The sequence below is a fragment of the Plectropomus leopardus genome, chromosome 2 (assembly GCF_026936395.1).
Source record: "Plectropomus leopardus strain MGB_pleo_1.0 chromosome 2, ASM2693639v1, whole genome shotgun sequence".
Lineage (NCBI taxonomy): Eukaryota > Metazoa > Chordata > Actinopteri > Perciformes > Serranidae > Plectropomus > Plectropomus leopardus.
Window position 1 is genome coordinate 32,088,774 of NC_142177.1, and position 15,403 is coordinate 32,104,176.

At 41.2% G+C, this 15,403-nt stretch overlaps 1 protein-coding gene across 5 annotated transcripts in view; it reads left to right on the forward strand.

The window, feature by feature from the left end:
• The window catches only part of LOC121961178 (synaptotagmin-2-like), a 43,442-nt gene that overhangs the window by 14,209 nt on the left and 13,830 nt on the right, over nucleotides 1-15,403 (forward strand). For 4 of the 5 annotated variants that reach the window (XM_088091186.1, XM_042511079.2, XM_088091190.1 and 1 more), the window contains exons 3-4: nucleotides 11,815-12,043; nucleotides 13,341-13,501. In XM_088091186.1, coding sequence (XP_087947312.1) covers nucleotides 11,839-12,043; nucleotides 13,341-13,501 — 366 coding nt within the window. In that variant the 5' untranslated portion in view covers nucleotides 11,815-11,838. Of the gene's footprint in view, nucleotides 1-5,612; nucleotides 5,758-11,814; nucleotides 12,044-13,340; nucleotides 13,502-15,403 lie in introns of those variants that run through there. The other variant, XM_042511070.2, reaches the window with a different exon arrangement.

Genomic DNA, 15,403 nt, shown 5'->3' on the forward strand with positions numbered 1-15,403 from the left:
TCAACACACTCCATAAAAAATTCACCCGCTGTTTGCGCACACACACACACACACACACACACACACACACATACAGAGGCAAACACAGACGCACTCTCACCTTGTTGACCAACTGCTACTTCCAAGACACCCAAACACTGCAGCTGATGTACAGAGCCAAATACGACCATATGGTGCTTTTTGTTTACTGTTGTCTTCGCTGCAGTAATGACGGGCCAGAGCATGACCAGTGTGTGTTTGTGTGTGTGTGTGTGAGAGAGATGCAGAGAGAGAGTGGGGAGGCAGAAAGGGTTGTAATGACAGAAGTAAAAGATGAAAGCAACGAGGAGAGGAAGAAGCGAGGCATAGCAGGAAATGGAGGAAGAGTGTGAGCAGCTGACTGTTGGACAAACTGCCTTCCAGCTCTGTGTTTCTCTGTTACACCCCTGCATTGCAGCACTCCCTGCAGGAGCGGAGAGGGTGCAGTCTTTTCCACATCCTCTCTGCTGCCTCACAGGAGACGAGTCATCTCGACCGAAATGTCCCGGCACAACTCGGCGCCGGCACACATTAGCGGCAGCTGTCCTTTGCATATGTTCGTTATCTGGGGCTTTGATAGTGGTTGTTTTGCTCTTATTGACGTCCTGAGGCCTGACTCAGCATTTGTGGAGAGGACGACTAGTAAAGAGAGAGAGAGAGAGGGAGCTTTACTCATTCATAGATGCTCTGAGAAAATAATCGAGCTGGGGTATCCCACAAGGCACTGGGAGTCCAAGTGAAGCACTCCTACTGTACTACCACTGCTTCAGTGAAAAAATGCAGCTGCATTGTGACCTTGCATTAAACTCTGCCAGGCACCAAAACTGCTGAGTCAAGACGCAGAAGTGATTTCTCAAATGTGGTTGAGAGCATTAGCTGATTACATCTGATGCAAACATCCAGATGAATGAAAAACTGTAACATTACTTTAAAGGTCCAGGGTGTAGGATTTAGAGGCATCTAGCGGTGAGGTTGCTGAACTGAAACTTCTCCTGTGTGCCAAATATGTAGGAAATACATGTCCAAAGTCCAGGCTGGGATCTATTTCAAACGGCCTGCAGCTTGTGTAGACCATAAAAACAACCCCCCAAAAAAGACAAAAACAATGCACACGAGACAATAAAATTATGAAAATATAATCAAATTTATTTGAAAGCCATAATAAGAACAATAGTCATAAAACAAAGTGAAATAAAAACTGGATTATAAAACTAGATATAACAGATTAAAAAAACAATTCAAAATATCAGAATAGATTTAAAAGCAATAATAATAATAATTATAATGATTATAATAATTATTAATATTATTGTTATACGATTGTTAAATAAAAGCTAGACTAAAAACTAGGTAAGATAGAATAAAAAATAGCCAAAACAAGCAAATAAATATGAAAATATATAATAAAAACAACAACAATAAAATAACAGATAAGATCAAATAAAATACAATTTTACGTTTAACCTAAATAAAATAAAGTAAGTGAATAAAATAATGATTTTCATCCCTTCTTTGTCCAAAGTCTGAAGAAAAGCAACTGAATATTACTTCATTAAAAAAAACACTTAAACATTGAAGGAGCTGTAGAGAATTTTCACCACAATTGATGGGAAAACGCCTTTCCTGATTAAATGTTGTTGCTTTTTATTTAGTGTTAAGTTTTTAGAAGACCCAGTGAGACTTACAAGAAGTTGTTAATCTGTCACGCCTTCTGCTCTCCATCTTAAAATACTTTTAAAATACTGAAGATAAATTGACTGAAATCTCTGGATTTAATTTGGTAAAAAATGTCATTCAGAGACTTTGTGAATCAGTCATAATGCAGCCTTACACGATTTTCTACAAAGGAAAATAAAATCTGATTTCACTTTGAATAATGTGGCTATTAGTCTTATATCAGATATGTATTGACTCTCTTTCTGTGGAAAAGTGCTCTGGGTTTGGCTCTCTGCCATTTACATTTTATCCCTTTTTGCTGTTTGCAATTTATTTCATAATGAAGTCTGGGTTTACTGTGTCCTAAATCTGCTTTTGAGTGAATTAAGTAATTGTTGTTGCCAAGTTTCCTCTTCTCTCGATGCAGATCGACAGTGAGTGCTGCCATCCTTAGCATTAAATGCTATTGTATAATTACTGACTGTAGGAACTTTCCATTGAGACAGCTCGATGGATCAGTGAGCTGTGTGTCCTTTCAAATGCTCACTCTACTTTTTGGCTGCTCAGTCTAACCTTTAAAGGGGGTACTAAAGCTGTGTGTAACAGCCTGAGTTTGAATCTGTTCTTCCACTTCAACCACATTGATCCTTATCATATTTCCCAGTCTCCCTGTCATAAAAACAACTAGAAGAGCTGTACGAAAGAGAATCTGAGAAAACTCCTGACTGTCTTTACAGGTAACACAATCCACCTATCAGTACCTCTTAATTTCATTTAACACAATTAACAGGAGTTTTTTTCTTTCGGATCTCACTGCAGCCAAAAAATAGCCTTACACATAATCTTTTGTAAAACCACATTGTTTCGGTTTTACCCTACAGTTTTTGTAACAAACTAGATATTACCATAGACTATATAAAAGCAATGGATGACGCTACTGTGACATCACTCATTGGTGTGTGACTGTCGTTTTGAAGCCTTGAATTTGGCATTTTGGCCGTCGGCATCTTGAATTTTTTGAGGGGTAGATCTGACTTATGGTGACGCCTCTCAGACGGCCTGTGACTCAAAGCTGCCCCCCTAAATACACACAACTTTAAGCCCTAAAGGGACCCCAAGATCGAACATATTTATCGTCTTACTTTTAGTTATTTATAAATCTAGATTGTTTTAGTGTGAGTTGCCAAGTGTTGGAGATATCAGCCGTAGAGATGTCTGCCCTCAAATATAGTGGAACTAGATGATGTTCAGGTTGTGGTGCCAAAAAATAGTTTGGAAATCTCATAAGCAATGTCTCTTTACAGAAATCATGACACATTTACTCGAGAAAATCTACAGACCTTGTGAGAAGTTTCATGTAGGAACTATTTTCTTTCTACCAAACACCGTATCACTGCGCAGAAGGAAATGTGCAACTACTGCTAGCTCACCTAGCACCACTGAGCTATTTAACATTACAGCTCAGAGAAGGAGGACCCCATTAATGTTTACAGTTGATAGATGTAGTTTGGTAGTAAAAAAAATAGTTCGTACATGAACGTGCTCACAACAAGGTCTGTGGATTATCTAAAGTAACTGGGTATTTTTGATTTTGAGGTGAACTATTCCCTTAATAAAGACCAAGACCGTTTTTTTGTACCAGGCTGCAAACATGTTTATTCCTCCATTTTGGAATCAGCCTCAAGTGGTCATTAAAGGAACTGCAGGTTTTGAAACTTCAGCATTGGCTTCATTTTTAAACCTCGTTGATGCCACTTGGATATTACATTACAAATTAATTACGAGTTTTAGCTGTGCTTTTAGAGGAATTTTGTTACCTCCAGACAGCTGTTTACCCCTGTTTCCAGTCTTGCTGCTAAGCAAAACTAAACCACCTTGAGATTCCAGTTGTATCTATCAGTTCAGTACGAATATCAGAATCGTATCGATTTTCTCATCTCCATCCATCTGATTGCACTTCAAAACACAAAAATAATGAAGCTCGCCAATGTCCACTCAGTTTTAGAGAAGTTCTGGGAATTATCTCTTATTCAGGAATAACTGTGTTTTTGTTTTCTTGTTTATATAACTGCAGGGCAACTTATCTCTAATATAAGCAGCAGAGAAGGAGTGATGCTGCTATTCTGTAGTGAGTTCAAGGACAGTGACAGAGGCTACTGCCAATGAAGCGTGTGATCAGAAGCTGTATAATGTCCCACATGGACCACTCTTGTTAGCCTGTTTACCAGCTCCACAGTTTACGTTTACAACCTTATGTCCTGTCACAGCTGCTTTAACCACATCATACAAGTACTGTGTTGCCAGGTGAAATCTGCTCTGTATTTAACTCTCGGCTAGAAAGCCAATAGCATATTTTCCAAAATGCAGCACAAATCCGTAAGATTTTAGATGTAGTTGATGTTTGCTTTTATAGTTTTGATCTGACAACTCCATCTCTCTGGCTTTTTTAACCTTTAAGTAAACCACAAACCAGCAACATTAAACTCCTAACTTCACCTTGCTGCTTTAGCTTTCTACAGCCTTTTTACTCCTGTGACGTCCGCTCACACCCACCTCAGCCTACCAAATTCACTCATTTCTAATCTGAGTTATGCAGCTTGCAAGTTGATGGCAAGGTCACCCAACTCACTCCTAAACTGAAAAGGTTTAGAGAGCCTGATGAAAGGGGAAACTTGCAGAAAATTTATATCTGAAAGCAAGTGAGATATCCAGCCTTCATAAAGCAAAGGACCTTGGTGATCTTGAGCAGTTTTGCAGCCTAACATTTCATTTAAAGAGTATGTGTCCCTTTTACTTTTACTAGCAGAAAAAAACTGATTGGGGAAAGTTGTGGAAGACAAATATCTCGGGGCATAACTTTGCAGTATAGAATGAAAAAAAGAAAAAAATTGCTCTGTGATGCAGCACTTTTGTGTGAGATCCCTGCCCCCCTCTGGCAGATGGAGCTCATTGCACTGTAAACCGAAGTGAGAGCAGGCACCTCACACGGGCTCCTGACAGCTGCTAGCTGAACATGAGCACACAGAGAGGTATTTCCCCAAGGAGAGCGAGGAGGGGAAAAGGGTTTGAGGAGAGAGCTGGGGAGAAAGATTGAATGCTAGAAATGAAAAGATCTCAAATATGTACAGAAGTAACCACAGGAGGGGTGTTTTAGATGCATTTGAAGCCTGTTTATCATTCAGAATGAATATATGAGGACTTGAAGGATTTTTATAATAATCTCTCTCTATATACATGCATATATTGTGTGTCACACATCAGTTGTTTTCATGATGTAATGGTTTTAAGTCGACACTGCGGATGGATTGCATTTTTTGTTTGTAACTGCAGAAGATGCTGCTAGCTTCCAATCATCACTGACGAGTCTCCTGAGGGATTAGTGAGAGGCAGACAAGTTGGCCTAATCATTCCTGGCGTCAGTCGTTCATTCTGAATGGGTTTGACGAGGAATGGTTTCTCCAGAGGCTTACATCGCACTTCTGAGATCAATTGCAGGGATCCAATTAATTGCATGAGCTCAGTGTGATACTGTTTGGAGCGGATGTGGTAAAGTCAGCACACCCTTAAGAGTTTGTCCGCTGTCCTACCTTTGCTTGTTCTCCATGTCTGATCAACGCATATACAAACAAGCCCCCCCCTTCCACCCCAAAGCTTATGCATATTGATCTTTTACAACTGCCCTCCGATGCTAGACCAAAGAGTGGCATGCTGCAATCAGCTGTGTGAGCTGCATCACAAATGAGGTTGGGGAGAGTGAGAGAAAGGGAGAAAGAGGTAAAGAGGCTGCGTGCATGAGTACATTGAGGGAGAGACAGAGAGGGAGTAGGGAGGTGTGTGATGGGAGGGTGGAAAATGGGGGAGATGGTGTGCTTTGGAGGAGGAGGAGGAGGAGGTGGAGGAGGAGGAGGAGGAGGAGGAGGAGGAGGGGTGTAGTGCTGCAGTGGAGAGAAGTGAGAGGAGACTGCAGTCTCTGCTTATGGGAGAGATCAGACTATGTTACCACAGCTCTGAGGGACTGTGAGCTAGCTGTAGCCATTGATATTGGATGGGCCACCTCACGAAGGGGGAAACCACATCTGACTGGTGAGTTTGTTTTAGGGATCTTTCTTTAAATTAGTGACGTGAACAATCAAAATGTCTTAGAGGAGCTTCTCTGCATTTTCTAAGTGAGTCATGATAAAGTATTTCACTGCGCCTGTACGTGAATATGCTTGTGAATCAGTTTGTGTCAGACCCCTTTTTTATGTGTGTGTGTGTGCGTGCGTGCGTGTGTGTAGCTGAGTGATGCCGGCCAGTGGTGAGCTGCAGAAATCAAAGGCAGATAAGGACTGAGTGGTGATGGCACAGAGGTAAACACCAGGCTACAATGAGAAGGGGGGCCCGTGGATGTGTTTGGGTGTATTTTACATTCAGCCGTCACTGATAAAGCATTTGTCTAAGTTACGGAAGTTAGAGTTATTGCTGATCTCTGAATTTTGTGTTTATTGCATGTGCTATTAGAGGTGATTCGAGGTGATGACTTCATGTGGCTATTTTTTTGGAGGGACCCCTGTTGCAGCTGAAACTTTAATCATCATAAATCAGAGCCGAGCAGAGCAGTCGGCGCTCGCATCACGCCCGCCGCTCAGGCAGTGACTGACTTGACGCTGGCTTTGAGCCAATTGGTTATTTGATTGAGCTGGTCACCTCGGCTATAGGCAGGTTGTGGACAATTCTGGATGGCTGATAGACACTATCAGGATTGCTTAGCAATAATAATCTGCTGGCCCGCAGCACACGGAAAGGCCTCTGCTGTGCTGTGTGTGTGTGTGTGAACGCCACGGATTTGACCACAAAGCTTATCTTATGATGGACGAGAGTAGTCCAGAAAAAATAAAAGCACACATTGGAATGCAATACGTATTGATCTGCGGCCCACGAGTCAATGAAGATGAGGTTGCATCATGATTGTGTTTGCAAGACATGTTTTGACCCAGAAATTTTCACATCCACTGTGAGGTTATCTTGATAAAATACAGCTAAAGACTCACTGTTTATCATTCCAATTTGACACAAATCTTGCACGTGTGCGTGCATGCGTGCGTGCGTGCGTGCGTGCGTGCGTGTGAAACCTTGCACTCTGCTGTTGTCCTCATTCATTTTGAACAGTAGATTGAAACTGCCTGTCTTTTAAACTGAGACAGACCATTTTCTCACAGTGCTTTTATACACACATAAAACTGAAGTCTTCTGAACATTTGAGAGCTGTGATTACACACACACACACATGCATGCACACACAGACACACACACAAATGCACAAACACAGGCAAATAATGCCAAATGTTTCGTTCCTTTTTATTTGGTTTCATTTTCTGTTTCTGCCTCCTTGTAGGACTTGCTTAACAGTTGTAGCAGTGATATTAAGCTACTAAGCACTCAAAAAGAGTGAATTACATACTCCTCTCTCTCCTTGTATGCTTGAATATGTATTAATTTCATGACCTTTTGTGTCAAAACACTTTTCTCCTCTAAATTCTTCACCCTGAAGCAAAAACAAACATGGAGACGAGGAGCCGCAGAACAAGTAAACCGTTGTCAAGTTGCCAATTATTCTTAAGCATTATGTTGAGCTGATGGGGGGGCATGAAGGCATGAAGGCAGCGTCCAAATCAGTGAAAATAATACCAGTCTGTTCGTCACACTAGTAGCTCCCAGAAATGTATCATACTGCAGTAAAAATATTCCTGCTGGTAGAATCTAAACCACCAAACTGTTTCTACTCCCAGTGTCATTATTAGTGCAACATTACTGCCTGCTTCAAGTGATCTAACGAATAACCACTGTCTTTTTCTCAGCACTAAATTATAACGCACTGATTCTAATTTAATCCAAACTAAATTGATGCTACAATTCTGAAATGTTTTCAGTTATGTGCAGCATATGTTTTTCTTTGTGTTGTGAATAAACAGCGGCCAGAGCATCAACACCTTCATAAATGCTAATAGCGTACTGGTGTCACTTTTAGTTATGCAAAAAGAAAACAGAGAATAAATTATATGTTGCTCACTTGACGCTGGGAGGTAAATACGTTTTGTCAGCTGTTGTGTGATGGATTGAATTTTCAGAGAATTAAAAAAAGGTGAAACATGGTGAGGAGACACTTAATTCTGGGATTGTGGTGACAGTGATTTGAACGGCAGACTCATTATTTGCTTTTAGCATTACAGTTTAGTTTATTCCCCTTCAGGGCTCCAACTGATCATTAATCTATGACTAACCGTTTCATTGTTTTGTCATTGAAATGTTAGAAAATTGTGATAGATTGTGGCCAAGATGATGTCATTAGATGTTTCTATTTTGTCAAAGCAAATATTTAATTCACAATCAGAAACGCTGCAAGTTCTCGTAACTAAGGAGCTGAAACCAATTTGAAGGTTTAAAGTTTTTGCTTGAAAAGTAAAAAGGTCTAATTAATTATCTGGCAACTGATCAGTCAGCCCATTATTTCAGTTCTGTTTGTTTTATTGAACTATATTTAGTACTGAAATATTCAGTTTTTTAAAATTCAATACTTGTAGCGATTAAAGGTATGCTCTTCAGGAATTTTTGGCAACTGTTTGAAAGCACAATATTCAAACCTGGCTTCTCTTCCCACACTGCTGGTAGCCTGTGTGACGAAACACTGCAGCTACTTCTGTAGGGACGTTACATTTTTGATAAAGAAAAAGCTGCTACTTTAGCGAGCAAACTGAGCTAACTGCTGTAACCTACCTCTGTAACAGAAAACAGGCCAGCTCTCAGTCCCTCTTCATCCCACTCCTCTTGGTCAGTTCTCACTAGCGAAACTGAAAGCCAACTTCAGATTCACACTATTTTGGAAAGGGCTTTATCTGCTTTGACTTTCACTTCCCATATTTGCATTTTCTCTGCGCTTTGTCCACAAGTTATGTCACTTTATTTTTGGATGTGTGCTGCTACCACCTGGTCACCCCCTTTTATAAAGTTCCAACCTCACTTGAGTGTTGTTATTGGCTGCAGGCTACATACCACTGCCCAGACGCTGCAGCCCATAAACATCAAGAACCCAGCAAAATAATACAGTCAAAGGGAGAGTCTCTGCAGATAAATACACAGCCACACAATTCTTGTGTGTCATAACTGATGATTTAGAGTGATTACTTTTGTATGAGTCTCTACATTGTTTAAATATCAAATCCAAAAAAGTGATGTTTCGTGCATGAGTAATATCTATGTTTCATTTACAGACTCCACAGCAGTTTGTTCTTATTTGTGTTCACACAGTCATAAACATTTAACAGGCAAAAAACAGTTTCTAATCCACGTAAAATATAAGAGCATGTTAACTACACACAGAAAGGGACAGTAAAACAAAAAGAGGGTGTTCCTGCTGTGCGCTAACAGTGGTGAAGGAATAGTTTGACATTTTGGGAAACACATTTTCTTTTTTGCAGAGTCAGATTAAGAGGATCAAACATCATTCTCATGTCTGTATGGTAAATGTGAAGCTAGCTTAATTTAGCGCAGAGACTGTAAACAGTTACGCTGGCTACATCCAAGTTCACAAGATCCACCTACCAGCACCTCTAGAGCTTTTATTAAAGTATAATAATTAAAAAGGTTGCAGTTTTAGAGCCAACTGAATTTTGTTAGCTCTGGATAGGGCCAGTCCAGCAGTCTTCTGTCTCCTAGAAAATCCCAGGGATGAGTCCTAAAACTCGGAGATCCGTTAGCATTTTACCACCTCTGGTTCCCTCGTCTTAAAGTCAGTGAGTCTTTTGAATGGGTTTTTGGTCAGAAGCTGAAGAGACACAAGCTGAAGAGACTTTTGCGTCTTGTTCTGCAACATAAAATACGTCAGTTAATACTCCACTTGCAAACGTTGAAGCTTTTGTGTGTCCTAGAAAACACGACTTTACAGCCTCATAGTGGTGGCAACGCACTGCAGTTTGTTTTTGAATAGCATTAATTTTTTACTTTTGGCAATTGCATTTAGGCTTCAAAAAATGGTCTTTATTTGTGATGATTATCTGGCTGAAGAAAACATGCAAGTATCATAAATGTTTGCTTACCACAGAGTTCATTTTCTGTAATAATCCAAAAAAAAAATCCCATAGGCTTTTTGATGAGGGAACCAGGGCGAAGCTAGCTTCCTGGTCGGCCTTTGGAAAAACATCACCCTTGGGGCACTCTATGATACTTTAGAGACCTGTAGAGATCTTCCTGCCTTCCTGTTTCTGGCTCTCCCAGATTTCTGTCGGATCACTGTGTTCAGAGATACAATCTTCTCAGTTTCTGCTCATTCTTCTCACAGACAGTAAATTGTCACATCATCAGCGTAATGTGTGTGTTTAGCCTCAGCTTTCGTGGCTTTAATATCCTGTGAGAGTTCTCAGTTGAAGATTTGTGCTCATTAACGTAACTGCCTTATGTTTAATCCCTCACTGACGATGAACGTTGTTGATTGTGATGACTCCCGGACTGTCTGTTCAAACATCTCTCCATCTCTCACAGAGCTGAGTGGCTTCATTGCAGCTCTTGATCTCATCATCTCTCAAACAGATGGGATCATCATCAGCCATTAGTCACTTTCTGAAGGAGCAACAATATATTAGGAATGAACATGAAAAGCTTTTAAGCTGCGACTGAAACAAAACATCTTTTTTATTCAATTTGACATTTCTGCTTGATGGAGTAGTTTAGTAAAATTTTGGGAAATATGCTTTTTTGTTTCTTTGCTCTAACTGTAGAGCTGGAGTCGGAGTGCAGTCAGCTTAGCATTAAGACTATAGACAAGAAAACAGCTAGCCTGACACTCTCAAACACCTTTAAAGTAATGTTCGGACCTGGCCATAGACTGTAAATAAAGATGGACGACACACCCCCACTAACCCCTGCTATGCTTAAGTGAGGTTAAAATATCCCGGATACGAGCGTTGCCATCCTGTGAGGGTGATGTCATTGGGAGCCCTGTATCTGCACAGTAACGATATCCACAGTGGGGGAGTTTCCGCACCTGTCCAACCAATAGTGACCAGCTCCATTGAATGTGAGGATTGGCTGTCACAGCTGTCAATCAAAAGCCCCCTTTTGTATAATTTAATAACTCATTAAAACCGAACTTAGCATGAAAACAAACACTTGAATAAACATCAGGGTGATGAGAACTACCTTCAGTGACAGAAACCATATTTGGGAAAAATTTATTTGGCATGTACTTTGACTTTTTAGTTCAGCCTATAACCATTCACTAACATGGAGGGGCGGGTCTTAGAACCTGTACTGCAGTCAGACACCAGGGGGCGATCGAGATCGAATAACCTCACTTTTGGGGAGCTGTCATGTCGTCCATCTTTATATACAGTCTCGACCTGGCCTACAGAAACACAATATTTCCACTGGTAACTTGTGGTATTGCAGTGAAAATAATTTCCTGTGCTTCAAAAAGCATTTTCCACATAGACCATCATTATAGAAAAAACATCCAAATAGTTTCAAACTATCAGCGTAGCCCATTCTACCTTAGGCTGTTTGCCCACATTTGACAGCTCGCAACCTTTGGCAGATCCAATGTGTCAACTTTGCAGAAATTAGATTCTAGCTAGCCAACAACGGACGCAACAATTGTGTGTGTTTGTGTGTACGTGTGTTCAGCTTCGACACTGACTCCAAAACTACCAGTTATTTCCCACCAGTTCCTCTCGCCTTTACTTCAGTCTTGTATACTCATGAAGTAGTTTTATAACGCCCTGGTGTTTCTAGTATTTTGTGCTCAAGTTAAAACGGTTTCAACTTGGGATGATGCATCTTCGCCTCAGTTTCCTGTGGCAAATCTCACCCACTCGCTTCTCTGTATGCAGTTGTGCTGCCTCTAAAATTTCCCTGTATTCTGTCTGAACTCACCTTAAGGCTCGAAAAAAAAAAAACGAATTCAGTGTCTTCCTGGATTTTTGCACTTTCCTTGGACTCTTGTCACTGTGAGGTTGCCAGGCAACCAGGACTACAGCCTATAGACCATAGAAATAGAGTGTAGGACGGACATTGAAATGGTTTGGTTCCATATCTCATCACTGTGGTCGCAACAGTACAGTCTTCTTGGTGTGTCTCATTATCCTTTTCTGTCTGATCTGTGTGCCTCAGGGACGCTGCGCCTAGTCTTTGACAATGAAGTTCAACTTGTTCAGAAAGCCACAGGCCATGGCGGCCGCCGAACCCACCGGCGTCACCACCGCCACCATGGCTCCCACCCAGGCTTTCATCTCCACCTCGGTGCCAGAGACCTCTGGCTCCAACAACACAGAAATCAGCAAGAACGACATGTTTGAGGAGATCAAGAGCAAATTTTTGAATGAAATTGATAAAATTCCATGTAAGTAGAACTGCATTACATCCTCACTTCCTGCTGAAATTTAAAATGTTTATTTAACGGTTCAGTGTGTAAGATTTAGGCATATTAGTGGCATTTTGCAGTGAGGATTGCAGATTGTAACCAGCTGAAACCTCTGGTTCGAGTTCCTTTAGTGTTCACTGTTGAGGATGGATGTTTTTACTGGGAGCTGAATCGTCTGCAGAGGACTGTTGCTCTCCAAAACAAACCTAAACTATGATTTTAACCACTTAAATATCATATATTTCAATGCTGTTTGGCTTGTAGCAGAATGGCTGCTAACTATAGCTCCTTTTACGCAAAGGTTGCCCTGTACGGCTGGTACAAAGTCCCTTCTTCATGCCTACTTTGCATTATTACACATAACCAAACAGCAGCAGCATCATGCCACTCCAGTGTGTGATTATAGACTGCATTGCGGCATCCCCCAATCAAAAGAGGTGTGTCAAGTGTTACATGTACCATAACAGCGTCAGCCTCTAATGTGACATATAGCATACGCGTTGGCAGTGCTTTATAAACAATACCAAAGGCAGTAACGTGACAATAACAATCACTTACTGTCTCTGTTATATTGCTGCTGATCTCGTCCTCTGTTCGCAGGGGGAGGAGCTCCAGAATCTCGTTGGTTTCCTAATATGTGGACATTTACGGCCGCTTCCTCTTTGAGTTAGCTGCTAACTGCTCCTAGCTGCTTTTTAAATTTTCTGCCATGGTTCGTGTGCCTAACACGCCGTCAAAACGTCACACTCGTGCCACCCATGATCTCGTCCTTTCAGCTGTCATGTCTATACACACACTGTCACTACCTCCTGCTAAGGCTTAAAAAGCAAGACCACTCTGTCCCCCAATCCGCAGCCGCACCTTATACACAGAACACAGAGGTTGCATAACGGCGCGATATTCCTACTTTGAACAGGGAGTGTAGGAGCTTTGGGTGGTCAAAAAATTAACTCGAAAATGCAAATGGCCCTGTCTGAAACCTGTGTTTGGTTTGTCCGTTCTGGGCTACTGTAGAAACATGTTGGTGCAACATGGCAGTGTCCTGCTCCCTATGTAGATATAAACAACTCATTCTAAGGTAAAAAAAAACGCAAAACAAACAGGAATTCTTATTTCCAGGTGATTAAACACAGAAGAAAACATACTTTTTATATTTTATTGAATTTCTGCCAGTATATCCCCCTAAATCCCACACACTGGACCTTTAAAATTTCTTGGTGAAAAACACTGTCTTTATAAGTCAATAAATACTGCTCTGCTTTTTTTAAACTCACAGTGCCTCCGTGGGCTCTGATCGCCATCGCTGTGGTAGCCGCGTTGCTCATGCTCACCTGCTGCTTCTGCATAATCAAAAAATGCTGCTGCAAGAAGAAGAAGAACAAGAAAGGGAAGAAGGGCAAGGACGGCTTCAACATGAAGAACATGCAGGGTGGCGAGGTATGATGCCGTGTGCTTCCTGAAAAATTCAGAGTGACACGATGTTTTGGGTGACGTTCGCCTCTTCTTTCCTACAACAATTTATCGTTTTTATTCTTGTTTATGACATTTATTGCTGAGTTTTTGTTGAATTCATTGATGTATGTCTCTAGCTAACCAAATTTGATCTTTCACCAGCAGCTTTTGTAGCCCAGGCTGTAGAGGACATAAGGAGAGCGCTCTTCCCCTCCATTTATTCGATGTTGTTGTTGTGGTCGTTCAAATGTGTGACGTATTCCGTTGTGGCCCCATGGTGAAAAATGACGCACTTTATTGTTACGGGGTGGCAAAGAATAATGAAGTGGAAAGTTTCTTCAGACAAGTCGCACAAAAAGCTGCATTTTTATAATTAAACATGACGGATGGAGGCTTGAGTCTCTGCAGAAATATTGGGAGATTTTGGAGGTTCGGTAAATCAGAGGGTAAATGTACGAAAAGCCAGTGGTTCATTTGAAGCCTAATCAAGTAACATCACCACAGATTGCCCTGCGCTCCAGTGACAGTTAATTAAAGCAATCAATTACTTGTGTCGACGATGTGAATTTATCGTCCCCAGCCGAAAACAAGCGTGTCATTTCTCATCATAACTGTGGTGGTGGTGGTGGTGGTGGTGTTGACTGCCTCTCTTTTTGTAGTGTGTTTGGTGTCTTGTGAGTTGAATCTCTTCCTCTCTCTGCTCTCCTCCTTTTTTCCCCCCGGCTTTGTGTCTGTCTTTGTGTGTGCCTCGTGTTTCTTGACTGTGGTGGACTCCCGCTCTACGGTAGGTGGATAGCTCACGTTGACGCTCTCTGGCCCCCCGGGGCAGAGGGGGGTTTCATGGAATGAAAGTCGTAGCTTCCTTTGCAATTTTTTTTCTTTAAATTTTTTTGTTATGACAGCTTGAGAATGTAACAATGGAAAGCTATGATGTGCTCCATAAACCCCAGAGAGGAGAGTCTAACCATCTAACGCATTGTTCCTGGGACAATGTGACTGTAACACCAATATGGAAAGTATTGGACTGAGAGATGATATGCAAGACACTTTTAACACTATTAATCTGTGCATGTGATAAAGGGCATGGTTGGTTGTTTGGGAGACATGGAAACGGTGATGATAAAACTGCATGATGAGCCAAATTCTTGCAAATCTGTCCTTTTGATCGCAGAGAGAAGGTAGGATGTGAACACAGTGAATGGCCTGAAAAAAGAAGTAAAACATTTCAAAGTCATGGTCACTTCTGCAATGAGTCTTCAACAATAACTGCAGCAGTAAGACATAATTCAAATAGCTGGCTGTGCCCTTTAATCCTGAACCTTTTATTGTAATAAGAGAAGAGAGACTTCTTATTTTCTGATGCCCAATAAATTTTAAGGTGAGACGAGGCATGCAGGTTTAAAATAAAGTTTTGGATTTTATAGTGAAATATGAAAGTAAGGTTTAAAAAGGTTATTTGAAAGCCAGCTCCTTGCTGCCTGGTGAGATCATCCTGATAACCTGAGCTCAATATTCTGTTTCGCTCTCTGTGTCAGTCTGTGTGCGCTGCCTCCTCAAACACTTTCAGTGACGTACTCTCCTTGACAGACAGACATTTGCCAATCCTGATGTCAGCGCTGGCCTCGACTACACAAATACGTTGTCAGTTTGACACTGGACAACGGTCTAAAAAAAAAACAAAACAAAAAAACATTTTATGTATATTTACCATTTGTATGTGACGTACGCCTCGACAGCAATAATCCCCATTAAGGATTTTGCGATACACTTGTGTTGCCAGCATATTTCGCCATTTTCATTCAGCAGCCAGCTGTCTCTCGACTGCCAAATATTAGCTGACGGCGTCCTTGTATGTGTGAAGCGTTGTGAACACCGATTCTCAGCTTT